This window comes from Capra hircus, chromosome 1, assembly GCF_001704415.2.
Source record: "Capra hircus breed San Clemente chromosome 1, ASM170441v1, whole genome shotgun sequence".
In the NCBI taxonomy this organism is placed as follows: Eukaryota; Metazoa; Chordata; class Mammalia; order Artiodactyla; family Bovidae; genus Capra; species Capra hircus.
In genome coordinates, this window is record NC_030808.1 from 105,610,321 (window position 1) to 105,627,590 (window position 17,270).

The 17,270-nt window shown below is 39.0% G+C and overlaps 1 protein-coding gene and 1 pseudogene across 2 annotated transcripts in view; both read left to right on the top strand.

Moving 5' to 3' along the window:
- Window positions 1-6,802, top strand: part of SPTSSB (serine palmitoyltransferase small subunit B) — a 30,759-nt gene extending 23,957 nt beyond the window's left edge. Inside the window, exons 4-5 of one of the 2 annotated variants that reach the window (XM_018048163.1) lie at window positions 3,072-3,212; window positions 5,234-6,235. In XM_018048163.1, coding sequence (XP_017903652.1) covers window positions 3,161-3,212; window positions 5,234-5,496 — 315 coding nt within the window. In that variant the 5' untranslated portion in view covers window positions 3,072-3,160 and the 3' untranslated portion in view covers window positions 5,497-6,235. Of the gene's footprint in view, window positions 1-3,071; window positions 3,213-5,233 lie in introns of both variants that reach the window. The other variant, XM_005675373.3, reaches the window with a different exon arrangement.
- LOC102179886 lies at window positions 11,043-16,857 on the top strand (annotated as a pseudogene).

Here is a 17,270-nt window from a genome sequence, read left to right on the forward strand (position 1 = left end):
CACTTTAGCTACTTAACACATGGTAAATATTGTCTAAAATGCATATATGTGGACTATATCCAGCTAAATTATAATTATCATTCTGGGGAACAGTGGCCATGATTGTCTCAGTCACTATGGAATCTCCAGTTCCTAGTGCAATTACCAGGATGGTAGTAAATAAAAAGGAAGGTAGAGAGAGAGGAAAGTCTGTCTCTGGTTAGATTCCATCTTCCTATCTATGTACTTCTTCTATATATAAATCCCTTTACTTGATGCTTTGCTTGCGTTTTTGCTAATCCTCACAGCAACCTTAAACAGAAAGGATTGTTATTTCCATTTACAGATGAGGAACTTGAGGTCCAGAATAATTAAATAACTGTGCCAAGGTTACATGCCCAGCAAGTAGAGGAATCAGAACTTGAGCCAGTGCTTAGGCTTAGTCACATATACATATATCTATATGCATATATGTATATATACATATATTTACACACACTTACACATATAAATACACACAGAAATTGAATCACTGCTATACACCTGAAACTAACACAACATTGACAACTATACTTCCATTAAAAGAAAGAAACATTAAAAATCAAACAATGGCCCAGAGAAAGCTTTTCCTCTGGCCTCACAATCCATCCCTCCAGGCAACAGTGCTGACCTTTGTCCCACCCCTATTTTTTACCAAGCACTTCACTGACTTTGTGTCCTGCAGGGCCTCCCAGTCCTCCCCACTCACCTGAAGGCATTACGCACAGCTTCAGCTGCTAGAGCCAGACCCATCTAGGCCACTGTACTACTGAACACATACCACCATGTGCTTAGGCAGTGTCACCTTTGAATGCACAACCTCCTTAAACATTTAAGAGGGTTTTAAAAAATCATCAAGTTTAGAGGAAAAATTAAAAGAAGGAGGAGGAAGAGAAAAAACAAACTACTTGCTCCCTCTTTTCCATATACAGGAAATCATCTTTTAAAAAACACATAATTAAAAACAAGGAGATGCATAGTATGCTTAAATAGAGTAAGCATTTTATGTCTTTTTTTAGCGTTACTAGGATATGCCATCAGGTCTTTAAGGGCAAGTTAATTTCATACTTCACAGTGAAAATTAAGACATTAAGGTGTTTGCTGTTATCTAGTTCTAGGTTGGGCTCTCCTGGTGGCTCAGTGATAGAGAATCCTGCCAATGCAGGAGATGCAGAAGATGCGAGTTCAATTCCTGGTGAAGAAGATCCCCTAGAGAAGGAAATGGCAACCTACTCCAGTATCCTTGCCTAGGAAATCCCATCGACAGAGGAACCTGGCAGGCTATATAGATCATGGAGTCACAAAAGAGTTGAACACAATTTAGCAACTAAACAACAACAATAACATTTCCAGGTTACCTGTGGATAATTAATTTCATGCCATTTTTGTCAGCTTATTTCCCAAATTCAGCCTATTTTCCTAGCTTGCTTCTTAGCATTTTCCACGCCCTTTCCCCTCATTTAGTGCTCATTCCTCGCCCTCATCACTGCATGTTTGCTACGTGGTCCAGTTTGCTGCTGCCAAGAAGAGCATCTTCTGTCTGCAATGCCATTTTGGAATAGATTCCTTTTGAAGCTCTTACTACTCAGAAAAAACCACATAGCAGTACTCAAAGAGCAGTTGTTTAATGAATGAATGAATTCTCCTTCCCACATTACTCATCTTAAGTTGTCTAAAGTGGTTTTCTTAAATCTTGCATGTTGTCCCATAGGAAATTTAAAAATAGACTCAATAGGAAGGAAAAACATATTAACTAAGCAAATCTAGAATCTAAATATAGTGTATATTCTAACAATAGGTTGTAGCAGATGGTTTACCAATAATAACCAACTCTCTTCTCACCTTTTCATGACCAACAGTAAATAGATAATCTTTAAAACTGCATCTCATTAATAAGGGGGAAAAGAACCAAAGGAAAGGGGGACATCAATGCTTTTTATTGACTCTCCTACTTTGTGAGACTGGAATGAAATGGGACCATAAAAGCATGTCAGAGGTGACAACTGAGAGGGCTGGGAAATGATCCAGGGCACTGTAGAAATGGGTGAGAATAAAAAAAATTCAATCTTATCCTTTAAATTGTTAGCAATATGTAACCAAGGCTTTACCAGGTATCCAGCTTTGGTGTGATGCATGTTGGTATGCTTTAGAGCTGTTGTTTCCTTGATTGTTTGACTTTAACAGCTAAAAACAGTGAACACTGATCACCTCAGGGTTTCTGTGGCTTAGAAATTTGGGCACAAGTTAGCTTAGTGCCTCGGCTCAGGATCCCTCACAAGGGTACAATCAAGGTGTCCACTGGGGCTACTCAAGCAAGAAATTTAATTTTTTAAGAGAAACCAATGGCTAGGCAATTAATTAGTACATTTTTAAAAGCTAAAATGTATAGGGAAGAAAGTCAATGATTTTCTAAAAGAGTGATTTATCTCATTTATAAAAGTAAAAAGAGTAATTGAAAATATTTTAAACAGATTTTCAGTACATGGTTGATTCTGAATGACTAATTCCTATGGGAGGGCAGAGGCATAGATTTACTGAAAATTCAAAAGCATTTCAACTTGGCTTTAGAATACAGGGAAGGCAACACGTCTATATAAACTTAAAGCCTCATCCTCTCAAACCCACTACAGCATTCCCGTATTAAAAACCTCTTGAGCCCCCTCACTCATAGGTTCAAGCTTAGAGTGTGTGGCCTCACTCTGGTCATTTCCTCCTCTTCAGTTTTCTCATACTCCCAGTCTCCCTCCCCAGATCTCTGTGCTCCATTTACTGCCCCACCCAATCACCTATCAAACTCCTTCCATCCTCTACCTTTTGAACAAACACAAGTTGATTCTTCTGTCTTGGCCATTCTCCCCACCTGACTTATCTGTTAGACTCACAATCATCTCTTGGATTTTACCTCAAATCTCTCTTCCTCACAGACATATTCAGGCTGGATTAATTTTCCCACAGCCCCTTTATACATTGCTCCTGTCCTTTAGGGTATAATGTAGTTGATAATTATATATTTATATATATATTGTTTGATTGCTACTTGTGTTCACAACCAGATCAAGCTTCTTAAGGAGAAGATCTGGGCTTCCCTGAGCCATCATTCTCCCACCTTCACCCAGCACAGTCTGGAGCTTCATACCTATGAATGGACTCTCACGTTCTTGGTCACTTACCTGGCACCACCCTAAACTGTCTAGGTAATAAAGAGGGAGCAAGTATGGGTATCCATGAATGAAATTCTTAAAAATCAAATTTAGTTTGAAACATACAGTAGTCTAATGAAACAGCCTAAAAGCTCAAATAGTCGTATCTCCTAATTTTCTCTGTGAGTCTATCAATGGAAAGTCTTGGTTGCTTGGATAATATTATTCACTAAAATTATCACTCCTTCTGTCACTCATTTTCTCTAAGACCTTTCCCTGCAACTAGAGTTAGGAATGAAGAACACTGGAGGAAACTCCTCACTGAAGTCCAGATGCCAGGGCAATGCTTTTATATCCAATTACTTAGTTCCCAACTCCAGCTTCTAGAAAAGATGAGAGGCTCACTTTTCTTTTCATAGGAAAGTAAAAACAACTTCAGTTTGTATTATCTACTTATTTGGATTATTCTGACCATTATTACAAATAATCATGACCTAGTAACACAAAGGCTTTCCCATTTTAAGTTTTTGTGGAAATTATCCTTATCAGAAAGGGGTACTTATTATCAAAGCCAAGGTACTGAAAGTCAGCAATAGCCAACTGTATCCCACTTAGGTCCAGACTATGAGTCCTCTCTATTTTAAGTTAGTTACATGTTATTCATTCATTTACTTATTTGTTCAGCAAGTATTCACTGATGACTGCCTCTATGCTAGGCCTTAGGATCATGAGAATCTCCCCATAACCTGAGGAGTCCACGGTCACATGCAGCAAAAATATTTTGGTTTTACTCAAATGAGTATCAAAGAAAAGAGAGATACGTTCATGTCAGAACATAGGAATGATCTTCAAAAGATGTAACTGTGATTTTAATAGTAAAAGTCATCAAGGTGGGCTTAGATGATGTAGCATCATGATATTCTTAGGAGTTAGCAGAACAAGCACAGGTCAGCTTGTATCTACAAGGACACCCACCATGTCTATGAGTGTCTGATGGCCTTCCTTCTAGGAAGTTTTAACTGTGATCCTATCTGAGGGCCAACAAAACATTTTTTTGGCTTTCATAAGTTCTCTACCCCCAAACCAAATGAACACCCAAAAGTACACTTTTGGCTTCCCCTTTGTTTCCGAGGTTCTAAGACCAACCACAACCACATGTCAAGTGCCTCACTAGAAAGACTCACAGGACTCAGCATATATTCACACTCACAGCTAAGGTTTATTGTAGCAAAATGATAAACAACAGGATCCGCAAGGAAGAGAGACATGGGCAGAGTCTGAAGAAATTCATTTATAGGCTTCAGATGTTCACTCCTTCCCATGAGTGGACACCCAGAGCGTGCTTCTTTCTTTACCAACAAAAAGTACCGTGATAACACGTCAAGTTTCTGCCCAGGGCAGCCCATTAGAGACTCAGCACCAAGATTTTTATTGGGGCTGGCTAAATGGATACTCTCTGCCTGGCAATTACAAAAATTCCAGGCTCCCAGAATAAAGCAGGTGTTCACCATAAATTACAGTGTTTACACAGTCTAGGCATGGTGAATCATCCTTATCCATTAGGGAATGAAGAGAACATTCCAAAAACCAAGTTCCCAGATGCCAGCCAGGGGCCCTTCTAAAGATAGCAAGCAGCCTCAGGCTTGCTATATTAACTCTTTCCTGCATAATATTTTTTAAACTTTTTTTTCCAAAATACAGTTGTAGGAAATAGAAAATTCATATTGATTTCTCTTGATGTACAGGGCTAAAGAAAATGTGGTTAGCCTCAATTGTAAATACTACTATCAATAGAATTATTACTAGCATTAATAATTTTAGATAAATATTACTGTTAATAATATTGCTATTAATTCTAGTAGTAATTATTAGTAGTAATGACAATATTATTAATTCTATGATTAACATGCTGTATATTATTTCCATGTAATATTCCTATTAGTAATTCACTCAATGATCATTCAGTTCACTAACCTTTGAAAATTTTTAACATGCTGAGATCATGAAAATCTAAGGCGATTCTGTGTTCAGTGCCTTATTTATGTTTTGTTCTAATCTGTTACCTTTTTTAACAGGACAGACTTTCTGCAGCTTGAAGGACCCAGCCATGGATTTCAAGCGTGTGAAGGACTATTTATCCTGGCTCTACTATCAATATCAAATCATTAGCTGCTGTGCTGTCTTGGAGCCTTGGGAGCAATCTATGTTCAATACCATCATACTAACCATCTTTGCTATGGTAGTGTACACCGCCTATGTTTTTATCCCAATCCACATTCGCCTGGCTTGGGAATTTTTCTCCAAAATGTGTGGCTATCACAGTACAATTTCTAATTGATCTTTTCTGCATTCTGCAAACTGGCATTGCATATGTGTATGTTGCTTCCAACGCATTGATTTAGGTGAATACTGTGGCTTCTATCACTGTCTAACCTGAAAAGCTCTCCCTTCTCTATGCAGTCTTAGATCCTGCCTGAAATTTGAGATAAATGTCTCTTTAGGTTCTTTTGTACACACCATGTTGTGCATCAGACCATGGATAACACAATGACCTGACCTCACGTACCATATTCTTTCAACTTAAATCTATGAGTTTAGATTTTGTTTTTAATTGGTAAATTGCCTATAAGCTTTTTCTGGAAAATAGGCTCATAAGAGATCTATCAGAATCATATTTAAAATGCTCCCTTGATACCTATTCTATAGTTAAGGATATATTTTTTAAAAATTTGTTCATAAGCTACAGTCAAAGTATCCTATCTTTGTTTACAATATACAAAAAGATCTGAATAAATTATATAGACCCCTAAAGTCTTATTTTCTAGTAACCTGCTGATACCTAAAATTCTTTTCCTTCAAGTGCAAAAGAATTGAAGGCATTGGTTGAAGGCAATTAACTCCTTTCAGACATGGTTCATGAATTGTTTCAAATGTCTCTAAAAGTCTGGCTTTGTAACAGTTTAAAATCAACAAAGTTGATTTTTGATAACCCAGTAAGTATTATAATACAAAATAATTTTAAGCATAAGAAAAAATATATAATCAAAATAAATTCAGATATTGTGATTGTGATGCTGCCTTGCCTTGCATGATGCTGGGGGGAAAAAGAGACAAGAAATTGCATCCTTTCTGTGCTTTCACTCAGTGGAGAGGGGGGTAGGGATCATATATTGGGCTACAGGAAGAAAAGCTAATAAATAGGCTGGAAGTAATATTCTACCAGCAGGAACTCGACAGCTTCAGTTAAATGCTTTGATATAGTGGCTCCTTTGCAGAGCAAAAACAAGATTTATCAAATTTCCTTCAAAGTGTTTATCTTAGAAACAAATACAAGTTTTTAATTATACTGTTGAGTCAAATATGAATGCCAAAGAACAAACCTTGCAGTTTTCCTTTCCTCTCAATAAATATTAATGTTAGTAAATATGGAGGGTAAAAATATAAATAGTTTTTGGACAATATTTGCACCTTTCTTTGTGTTATGAAAGAAAATTTCAAGGAGAGCTAGAGAGAAAGATGTTTGGCATGCCAAATTACCTTGCATGTTTGTTAAAAAACAAAAACATGTTTTGAAGATAAAACAGATCTGAACATGTATTTGTTGATTTTTCAAAATAAAATTAGGTTTAATTTTATAAATAAAATATCCGCCTCCAGATTTGCTTTTTCCTATTGCACTCAATATCTAGATACTTACATCCATACTTCTATGCAAACATCATTTCTTACTAATCCAAGGTGGCAACTGATCTTAAGATGGTAAGGTAAGACTACATTTATCAAGAGTCTTCTACATGGCAGACATGTTTTATATGTTCAAATACGTATTAAGGTCTCCCAGTTACAGATAAGGAACCTAGAACCTAGAAAAAGTACATTTCTTGTTTAAGGTCCTTTAACTACTTGTGGCAAAGCCAGGAAACAAATCTAGGTCAGGACCATACTGAGCCCTGAAATATTTGCCACATAGAAGCCCATGGGAGGACAGTGTGAGCAAATGAAAGTTAATTGGCTGAGGGTCCCTGACATGCTAGAAAGCAGAATGTCATCAATAAAAGGGGTGAGGGGCTGAGGATATAGCCAAGATCAGAAGAACAACAAGCCCAGATCTCAGCTCTGCTTCTACTGCTTATGCAGCACTGTGTTCGCCATTTCTATGTTGTCCAAGCCCATGGGCCTGTTTTAAAAGAACGCTTTCCCTTTTAAATATTTCACAGAGGATTCTCAGTTAAGCATAAACTTGGACGCATTCCCAGTTCACAATGATTCAACCCCTTATATACATGGACCCCTGCTAAGTACTCTTGGAATTCAATCACTGACCTTCTTAAATGCGTTGACCTTCTTAAAATCCTCCTTCTAAAAATAAGAATTAAAATAAATGTGAATAGACACAGTAAAGCTTAATAAAGGATATTGCGAAGCACTGCCCCAGGATGTCACTTCAAAGGTAAGCATTTCCTCTGAGCAATCAAAATAATAAATGCAGGGTCCAAAAGATATAATCGACCGTAGTTTGAAAAAAACTATTTGCATGCAGAAGGAAGAAAGCTCTACCTGCTCTTCTCTGTCAGTTTTGCAGACTAGGCAGAGATGCTCTTTACCTTGACCATAGTTAGCCTAAATAAGCAATACTTTTTATATGTTTTCCTTTGCTTCTATAATGTGTATATTTCAATGGTATGTACAGAACTTAAAAAAAAAAAAAGCTAAGAGTTTCGTGGTTCCAGTGGGCTTGCATTTGTCACCCACTGAACTAGGAATCATAAAATATTCCTTCATTGGTATTGGCCAAGTCAACAATTGTTTCTGCCTACTTGTGCAACAACAAACATAAAAGGCCAAGAAATCAGGCAGTTTTAACGTTGAGATAGCGCTGGTTGGTCTTTATTAACAAGTCATGCATGCAAAAAGAAAAAAAATCTCTATTCTACATTCTCTACTTCTTTCTTGTTCTATCAGATACTAATATATCTGGATCTTCTCACTATTCAAGCATGTGCCCCTGAAAGGCAGGAAATTTGTCCTTATTTCTCATTTTTCTGGCCTCCTCAGTTTTCTAGCCCAATGCCCGGTACAGAGCTAAACAGATACACTTAGTACGGAACATAACATAGTTCCCCATACCCTGTGTCCACACAGAAACAAGGAAGTGTAGTGTTTGTGTTGAGTCACCTTAGGACATACAACTTCTATTTACCAAAGGGTAAATTTTTCATTTACCCATTTATTCAACAAATGTATTAAAAGTCAACCATGTGTTGATGGGTAGATAGAGGAATGGAGAGATGGATAAACACATGATGAAGAAAGTACACAGAAACTAGGGGTTAGGTATTCAGGTGTTCGTTATAAAGTTCTCTATAGTATATGCTTGAAATTTTTTATTTCAAAAATGCTGTGTGAAAAGTCCATCATGTCCATTTTTGCAATTGCCACTAGGAACCAAAGATGAATAAGACAGAAATATCCCTGAATTTATGAATCATACAATCTGGGCAAAATGATATAATAAAAAATAAGCAAATGAACTATTTTCAAATTATTGTAAAGTCTTTCGAAAGAAACAGCAGAGTGCTGGAGAGAAAACAAGAGGATAGGAGAGAGGGGACTGCATTAGAGGAATTCAAACTTCTCTCAGGGCAAGTCTTTCAGCAGGTGAGCAATGTGGGGTGGGAGGTCATTTACACTCTAAGATGAGGACACTGGCTGTTGCATGTGAGAAGATGGAATGAGTCTGAGCAGGTGGAGCCAACACAGATGAGAGCCAGACTAAAATGGTGGCATCAGAGACAGAGACACAGTGTAATGTGATGTAATTTTTGGAGCTATAAAAGTCAACAAATAATAACGTCAACATATCTTGCTTATAGGTTAGAGCAAAGGAGTAATTTTATTAAATATATAAAGTATTTTTTAAAATCATCTAAAGGAAACTTCCTCCTCATTTTGGGGGAGTTATTTGCCGAGCAATTAGCTGCCCTAAAGAAATGTCTTTTTGAGAGGTCCAAGGAAACAAATTTCATATATTTTCTGCCGGGGTCCAGCCCCAGTAGATCCAGGGTAATTCGAAGCGGGGATGGAGTCAGCAAGGAAAAACTTATTTATTTAGAAATATAAAGAGAGATTAGGAAAGAATAGTATAGTAGGAAAATTAGTGGAGAAAAGAGGCTGAATAACTTGGTTTATGCGGAAAACCAATAAAATTCCAAGACAAGGAACGTGCACCGTCTACGTAGGCCGCCGGTGCCCCCTTGAATAGCAGAGGGTGCCCCGCCTTGGGCTCCCTCTCGTGTGGGTCTTAGAAACCAGGGCAAATAAGTATACATGGTGAGCCTCCATGCTCCAGATGGGAATTCAGCCAGAAAAGGGAGAAAAGAACAATATGGGGGAGCCAAGCATTGGTGCCAGACCCACAACTTTATTTTCAAAAGTAGCTTATATACCCCAAGTTGTACATAAAGAAATAATGGAATATGCAGAGTTATGCAGGGGCAGCAGTCCTGACCCTTATTGAGACCAGGCTTTCCTCTTGCATACCTTCCTGTATACAAAAGGTCCCAGGTGGTTTTACATCATCTTCTGGCCAAGGGGCCTGTTAACATTTTGATGGCTATTTTCCTAGATAAATGTCTATCAACCAGAAAACTCTTTTTCCCTTGAAGTGTTTTTTTCTTTAATCTGCATCACCCTCAAAGTACTAAATAAAGTTACATTCTTGTAGAACAAAGGTGCAGTGGGTTATAACAAAGAAAGTACTTAACTCAAAGATCTAATGTTGCTAATACCAGGTCTACTACCTGTTTTTTCTACATGCCAACTATATCTACAAATAAAAGATATGAAAACTTGGCAACAAGTATTGGCTCAACAAATGAAACCCTTAATCAGTCCTATTCTAATGATTTTTGACTCCTCGGAAGCCCCTACATTCCTAGGATGTTGTAAGTGTCCTGTGCCTCTCATGGTTGGGAGGCTGTGAACAATCACATTTGGCCGGATGAGCCTGTCAGGCAAGCTACAGAACTTTCAGAGGAGTTTGTAAGTTGAAACACTCTTGTCACGCCCAGGAATTTATTAACTGGAGCTCCAAGTTAACTCCTTCGCAGAGAGAGGTGGTGGGGGACAGCCCCCCGTAAAGTCAGAGGTGTAGGTGACAGCGTAAAGCAGTAAAGTAGGCAGACTCTGGTTTTGGGGGTAGATGCTCGGGAACAGGGGGTCTCCTGAGGCTCAATCCTGCCTTTGCGTATGCCGAGCCTCCTTCCTCATGACCTTTGCTACAGGCAGAGTTCCTCACGCTGGTTCCCGACACTTTCACCTACTTTTTCTAGCATTTGAAGCTTCACTGTATCTCATCAAGAGTCCTTACACTTCTGATTGAAAGGAAAGACTACAATTTTCCACCATGAAATAGAATGTTATTCTCTAGGTATATTGCACCATCGAAGTTGACTAACCAAAACACCAGTAGCATCACTATTCCTGCAGATTAAATTAAACCAACACTAAATTCTAGAGCTTGAAAAGGCTTTGAGAGCAGACTTCAGGGTTTGGGTTCTCTTTGATTCATTCTTGAGTTATGTTGATAATAATGAATGTGATCATATTGAGGAGATTTAATGGTGGGGTTAGCAAGGAAGAGAGGACCAATTTTTTATTTCAATTATTTTCTTGGAGACTATAAGGAAAGAGAAGGCAAAAGGAGTTCCAAAATAAAATTACAGTTGCTTTTACTGTAAGGCCAAAGTCTATTTTTATAGCAATGATGATGTATTCCATTGATAATATTCATACTCCTAATCATTTCCATATGAAATTTAAAATTCAAATTGCTCCTTTTTATTGTTGAATTTCTACTTCTAACAGAGGTAACACTTAACCCAGATGTCTGATTGTGGGGCAGAGGGAGACTGCAAAATGAAGGCGAGAGACCCCTATGCCCCACCTTCCATCCTCTGCTGGCACAGCCATCCCCACACAGCAGGTGAGTTCCTTGGGTGGCACCATCTACATCACTAGGGAATCACTGATTGGAGAGAGGCTCATGTGACTCAGCATGGATTGCCACTCAGTGATGACACTGGACTGGAGAAAGGGAAGAGGAGAGAAAATGTGGGAGAGTAGTGAAGAGGGAAAAGGAAAAGGAAGAAGCATTATCCTTTTGTTTTCAGAGCTTACATGCGAAGGCCTCACTTCTTAAACAGCATATTAAAAAGCAGAGACATCACTTTGCCAACAAAGGTCCATCTAGTCAAAGCTATGGTTTTTCCAGTAGTCATGTATGGATGTGAGAGTTGGACTATAAAGAAAGCTGAGCACCAAAGAATTGATGCTTTCGAAGTAACAGCAAGGAGATCAAACTAGTCCAATACTAAAGGAAACCAACCCTGAATAATCATTGGAAGTACTGATGCTGAAACTGAAGCTCCAATACTTTGGCCACCTGATGTGAAGAGCTGGCTCATTGGAAAGCACCTTGATGCTGGGAAAGATTGAGGGCAGGGGAAAAAGGGGGTGACAGAGAATGAGATGGCTGGATGGCATCACTGATCCAATGGACATGAGTTTGAGCAAACTCCAAGAGATAGTGAAGGACAGGGAAGCCTGGCATGCTGCAGTTGATGGGGTCGCAAAGAGTCAGACATGACGTAGTGACTGAACAGCAATACTTCCAAGTAAATTGCAATGCTGCCCCTCTGTCCTTATCTCTCCAAGAACTACCCTAATCTTTTATTTTTTTTCTAACATAAGTCATAACTAAATGCTTCACATCTGGTTCATATTAATATTTCAGTTTCTTTAGTTAAAATAACTCAATTTTACCCAGTGTTAAAACCTGAATAATCAGGCAACTGATCGCTCCTTTATCCAGTGGGTCTTTGATCTTCCTTCTCTTATAGCCTGGCTTATAAGGTTCTCTCTGCCTCATCTCATCTCCACCCCTACTCCATCACTATTTTTCAAGGTTAGCTCTTCATTAGAAAATCAGAATGGAGTAAAGTGTCTCCAGTGACTTTTCCAATTGAAAAGTCTACAGTCTATGAAAGTCCAGCTTCAGCTTCCTGAAGCTTTGGTTATTGACAAGCGTCTGACCTCTCTCTGAAATCCTATGGCCTTCCTAACCCCGGCATTAACCCTCATTGTTATGGAAATAATATAGTCTACAAATGAATAATTATACAAAATCCCAAAGAGCAATCAATCTGTCTTTTACCTGAGGCTGAGGTGAGAAAATCTATTTATTCATTCAATGCATAGTGGGTTTATGGGAGAGGCCTCTCTGGGGGCTTCAGCTAGCATTTCAGTAGCCACACCTAATCCATACCCCATCCTCCCAATCCCCCATAGCCCCTCAGTCCTTTTAACCTCCTCCTAGCCCTCACCCTGTCAAGTATTATATGTAGCCCCAGGAAGGTTTTACTGTCATTCACTGCAATCTCAGTTGTCACCACCAGGTGGGAGAAAAATGAGGAATCAGAGGTGAGGAAGTATAGCTCTAAGCAGAATTTAAAAAAAGAGGGAAGGGGGTTCATGCCCTGGTCTAGCCAATAGACAAAAGATCCAAAAAAATCAGCTGTTGAATATGATCTTCTGTTAGTTTATCTCTTGCACCTCATACAAAGGCAGTACCATCCTCCCCACCCAAGTTACATTTTCATGAACCATAGAAAGTACCTGGCTCCAAAGGAGGAGAGGGAAGAAGAAAAGTCCATTGCCCAAATATGCATATTTTGTGCCTCTCCTATGATATTTTCCACAAAATTATCCAGCTGTCATTTCTGGAGAGTAGAGGCTATGCTTTTTTGCCCCATGTATTCTTGCAAAAGTTCATTAAGTGAATTTAATTGATGAATAAGTCATTTTTATGAATCCATGTTAGGAAGCATAGAGTCATGTTCCAGATATGATTTGTCATTATAAATTGTATTGAATGACTTATCTATAAGGAGAGTTTCCAAACTGTGAACAAGTAGGTGATGGTTTTGAGAAATTGTTCCCCATCCTTTGTATTTTCCTACCTGTTGCTCCTTCTCTCCGCTCCTACATTAATTCTCACAGCAATCCCTACACAAGAGTTGTTTAAAAGGAGGATCAAAAAGAAAAAAAGCTAATTGATTACATTTGCTCCCCAAGGACCACATCATTGCTTCATGTTTTAGGCTAAACATTAGAATCATCTGGGAGCTTTGAAAACCACCACCGCCTGGCCCCACCCAAAAAACTAATTCACAATCCCTAGAACAGGCCCCCAGCATGGGAGGGCTAAAAGTCCCCAGGTGAATCTAATATTCAGCAAAGATTGAGAACCACTTTACCAGGGTTTCAGTAATGCTAATTAAATCACTCACATTCAGCTTAGAGCCAGACACTCCACTTACTTTCTCCCATTTGCCAGGTTCCCTGAACATGTCTATGATATGGTCAAGTCTCTCCTGTTGGTCTAGATTCACTCTTGACTGTAACAAACACCACTTCCCTACAGTTCTTTAGTAAAAGTACTTAACACTCCCATAAGGGCTTGAAGTGCTAAATCATTAAGAATATCACACTCTCTGCTGGATATTGTTCCATGTAATGATGTCTTCAATCATTTCATCATGCATCATTTAAAAGCTGTAAAATATCACAATTTATGCTTATAGGCACAAAGCTCTAAGTATCCTCAGTCTGCTGTTGATGAGCCTGGTGGAGCTTTTCAATTTGCAACCTGAGTACAAGATCATGTCACAATAATTTGGTTAAGCCAGACAGATAGTGCCATCAGCACTGCTGCAGAGCAAGCAAGGCTTATGAATTTCACTACAATGGTGTCAGGCATCTCCTGGATGAATGAGTGTATCATGCTTTCTATTGTTTTTAATTATTTGCATCTGCATGTCTTTAATAAATACGTGATATTGTCAAAATCAGAAACAAACAGAGACCAGCCTGGAAAATTCCCTGAGCAGAAAAAATCAGTTCAATCATACAAGCAAAGCTTAATTTATTTTATTTTACAAGACCGACTTGACCTGGGTCATTTCTTGCTTATGCCTCTGAAAATCAAAAGCAAAACTTACAACTGTTTCCCCAAGCAGATTATGCAGCAACCACTAACCCAGTTCCCTAACATTTAACAAAATTCTAATATTATAACCAATCATGGTGAAGAATAAAAAGGCACTGTCTTTCCAATGAATAATTTATTTTTTAGCAATACGCTTTAAGCCTTATTCCATGTTTTGATTTGAGGGCTCCTGGTATGTGAACCATCTTTGTGATGTGAGCACAATAAACTTTTACTGATTACCGGTTCAATGACTCATTGGTTTTCCTTCTGTTACTGATGAACTTTTGACAACACATCTACACAAATGCATATACACATACATACACATGTATTTTATATATATGCATATTTAACCATTTATTAATAAAATTACATCAATGTACTTGGTGTCAGAAGCCATTCTAATTAGGAACTAAGCTAACCAACTGATGTTAGGAAAATAAATACCATTATATATGATGGAATGACAAATATCAACCAAAGAGTAGAAAAGTCCAAGTTCCAGTTCTCACTCTGACTGGCTGTATAACACTTGGGCAAGTCACTTAACTTCTTTAGACTCTAAGTCTCTCTGTGGTGAAACAAGGACTCACCAGGGAATGCCGTATGTGGTTTTATCTTTTTGGTTCCTCCAGTCATTGGCAGGGAGATGCATTCTAAGGTTGCAACTTCTCACTGGAAAGAATACCATTATCAATATATCAGAATCTGTCATGAGCTCAGGAGTAGGGAAGCAGAGTGTAAGTTCCACTGGGCCAAATACCGAAGGATTACTTTCCCAGACCACTGCAGTGAATAGAGACTAGTAGGAATAAAATGAAAACAACTATTTACATCACCTTAACCACTACTTTTTATAGCCTTATAAAAGTGTGGTCCTGAATCCTGGTAAAAAGTTGTCTTTATCCAACTCATTTATCCTTGAGCTCCATCTCAAATTCTACCTGTTTACTAGACCAACCACATGCCAGAATAATAACTGGCAATACTTCAGTAGCATTTACAATGTGTCAAGCAGTGCTATAAGCATTTTGTACATATAATTCATTAAATTCTCACAGCAACCCTCTTGGGTAGATACTATTTATTCCTATTCTACAGGTGGAGAAAGGTGAGGCACAGGTTAAGTGATTTGCTCAAGATTACAGTCAGTGAGAGAGCTGAAGTGTGAACCAAGGCAGTCTGCTCTAAAGAAATGTGTTTAACCATTGGATGAAATGGTACCTTCTGAATATCCAGGTCAACCATCCCCTATACCATACTTTTTTTTGCATTCTATCATTTTCTGATTGTGTGAGTACAGGAGATCTATTAGTATGGAAAGCACTCTGAGACTGAGACATAATTTTACAGAGGGTGAGCATAGATTCTGGTTTTCTGACTCTGTGTCTTTGGAAGGAGGTGGGGAAATTTAGAGAAGTCTTCCTACATGAAGTGATGCCTGAGTCACTGAGTTATTTAGGGATAAACACCAATTAGTCATGTTAAAATTGGGAGTTAGGATCAGTTTGTTCTCTAATAAAAAGATTCTCCCTTGCCAATTGTTCATATTGTTTGGACTCCAGAATACATCCTTTTGTAAATGAAGTTGACTATCCCTTCCCCAAATTCAGAGAAAACACTAAATTACCTGTAAAAAAAGTTCAGTCCTAGGGTAGTAACGTTACCCCCCAGAAGCTGGAAGTGCAGACCCGGGAGAGGACGTGGTGAAGAAGAAATCTCTAGCCACTGCTGAGGAGAGCAGCAGGAAATGCTAATATGTCCTGGCAGAACTGGAGACTGTCCTTGGACATGTAGAGGGTCTTTTTGCCTGAACGTTAGCACAAGTGCTGATGCTCCTTGGGGGCAATGCCCTAAGTTCCAAGGAGTTCTATTTTAATCAATAGAAATTGATTAAGGGCCAGATGAAGAACTCAGGCAGTGCTTTATTGGGACTCATGCTGCTTCAAAGGGAGACAAAATGAAGAACAGGTGCCCTTGCTCACACTCTCCAAGGAAGGCATGCTGGTTCCTTAAATGGGGGGAGGGGAGAGGCAGATAGGCAGGTCAGGCTAGAAGGGTGGCTTAAGTGGTCTGCTCACCCTCTTGGTAGCGCTGTGTGCAGGTATCATGGATAGGACCCTGCTTTTGCTCTCAGCACATCAGAAAGCTTAGTTGGTTTGTGGCATTTTGCGTTTGATTGTTCATAATTTGCCCTACCTGCCCATGAGCATAGTTATGTTGATGTTCTGTTTGCAGGAGATATGTGTCGAAGTACAAGTGCAAGCCCTCCAGTAAAGAGTCCCAGGTCCCAGCCTGTCTCAGTCCTACCACCTTGACTTGTCCTGCTTGACCATCAATAGCATGGACCCAAGATGAAGCACAGCAGCTTGTATGCACCGACTCTTGCGAGCCATTTTCCTTGTGGATGCCTTCAGTGAGCTGCAGCAACTCTGCTCATGGGCACCATGATAACAGCACAGGGCAACTGTGACTGTGGAGATTGGTCTGGACCCAAGCTCAGCTAGAGAGTGCCCAGCCAGGGTCACAAATTGACCTTGTTCTGTAGATGACCCTCCATCCCAACCACAGCTTGGAAAGATTACATTTGGCTCCAGGCACTAGTGACACTAAAAGTCTTCCATGAGTGAATTGGAATGCTTCTTAATCATGAATACAATGGCTAAATTATCTTTCCTCTGGTGGCACCAAGTGACTCATCTTTTGTTTGGAGCTGGTTACTTCCTCGTGAGAGGCAGTTTCTGTCCTTCTGGTTGCCTGCCTGTCTCTCTTCCTCAGACTTCCTGGTGGGCTGATGGTATGGTTAGGGCTGTAATACTGTCATAGAACATCTTTTTGAATCAAAGACTAATTTTCCCAGAGAGTGTGGAGTTGAGTATTTCTATTCGAGGTAGGAAAGCAAACATGGACCCATAAATAGACACTCATATGCTCCTTTTCTCCTATTTTCTGTGGCTTTTCATAATTTTTACCAGGGACATAATGTGGGTATGACTCATGAACCTAAATATAATGCAAATGGATTCATAGTAACTTTTCCTGAAACTAAAAAAAATCAGTCC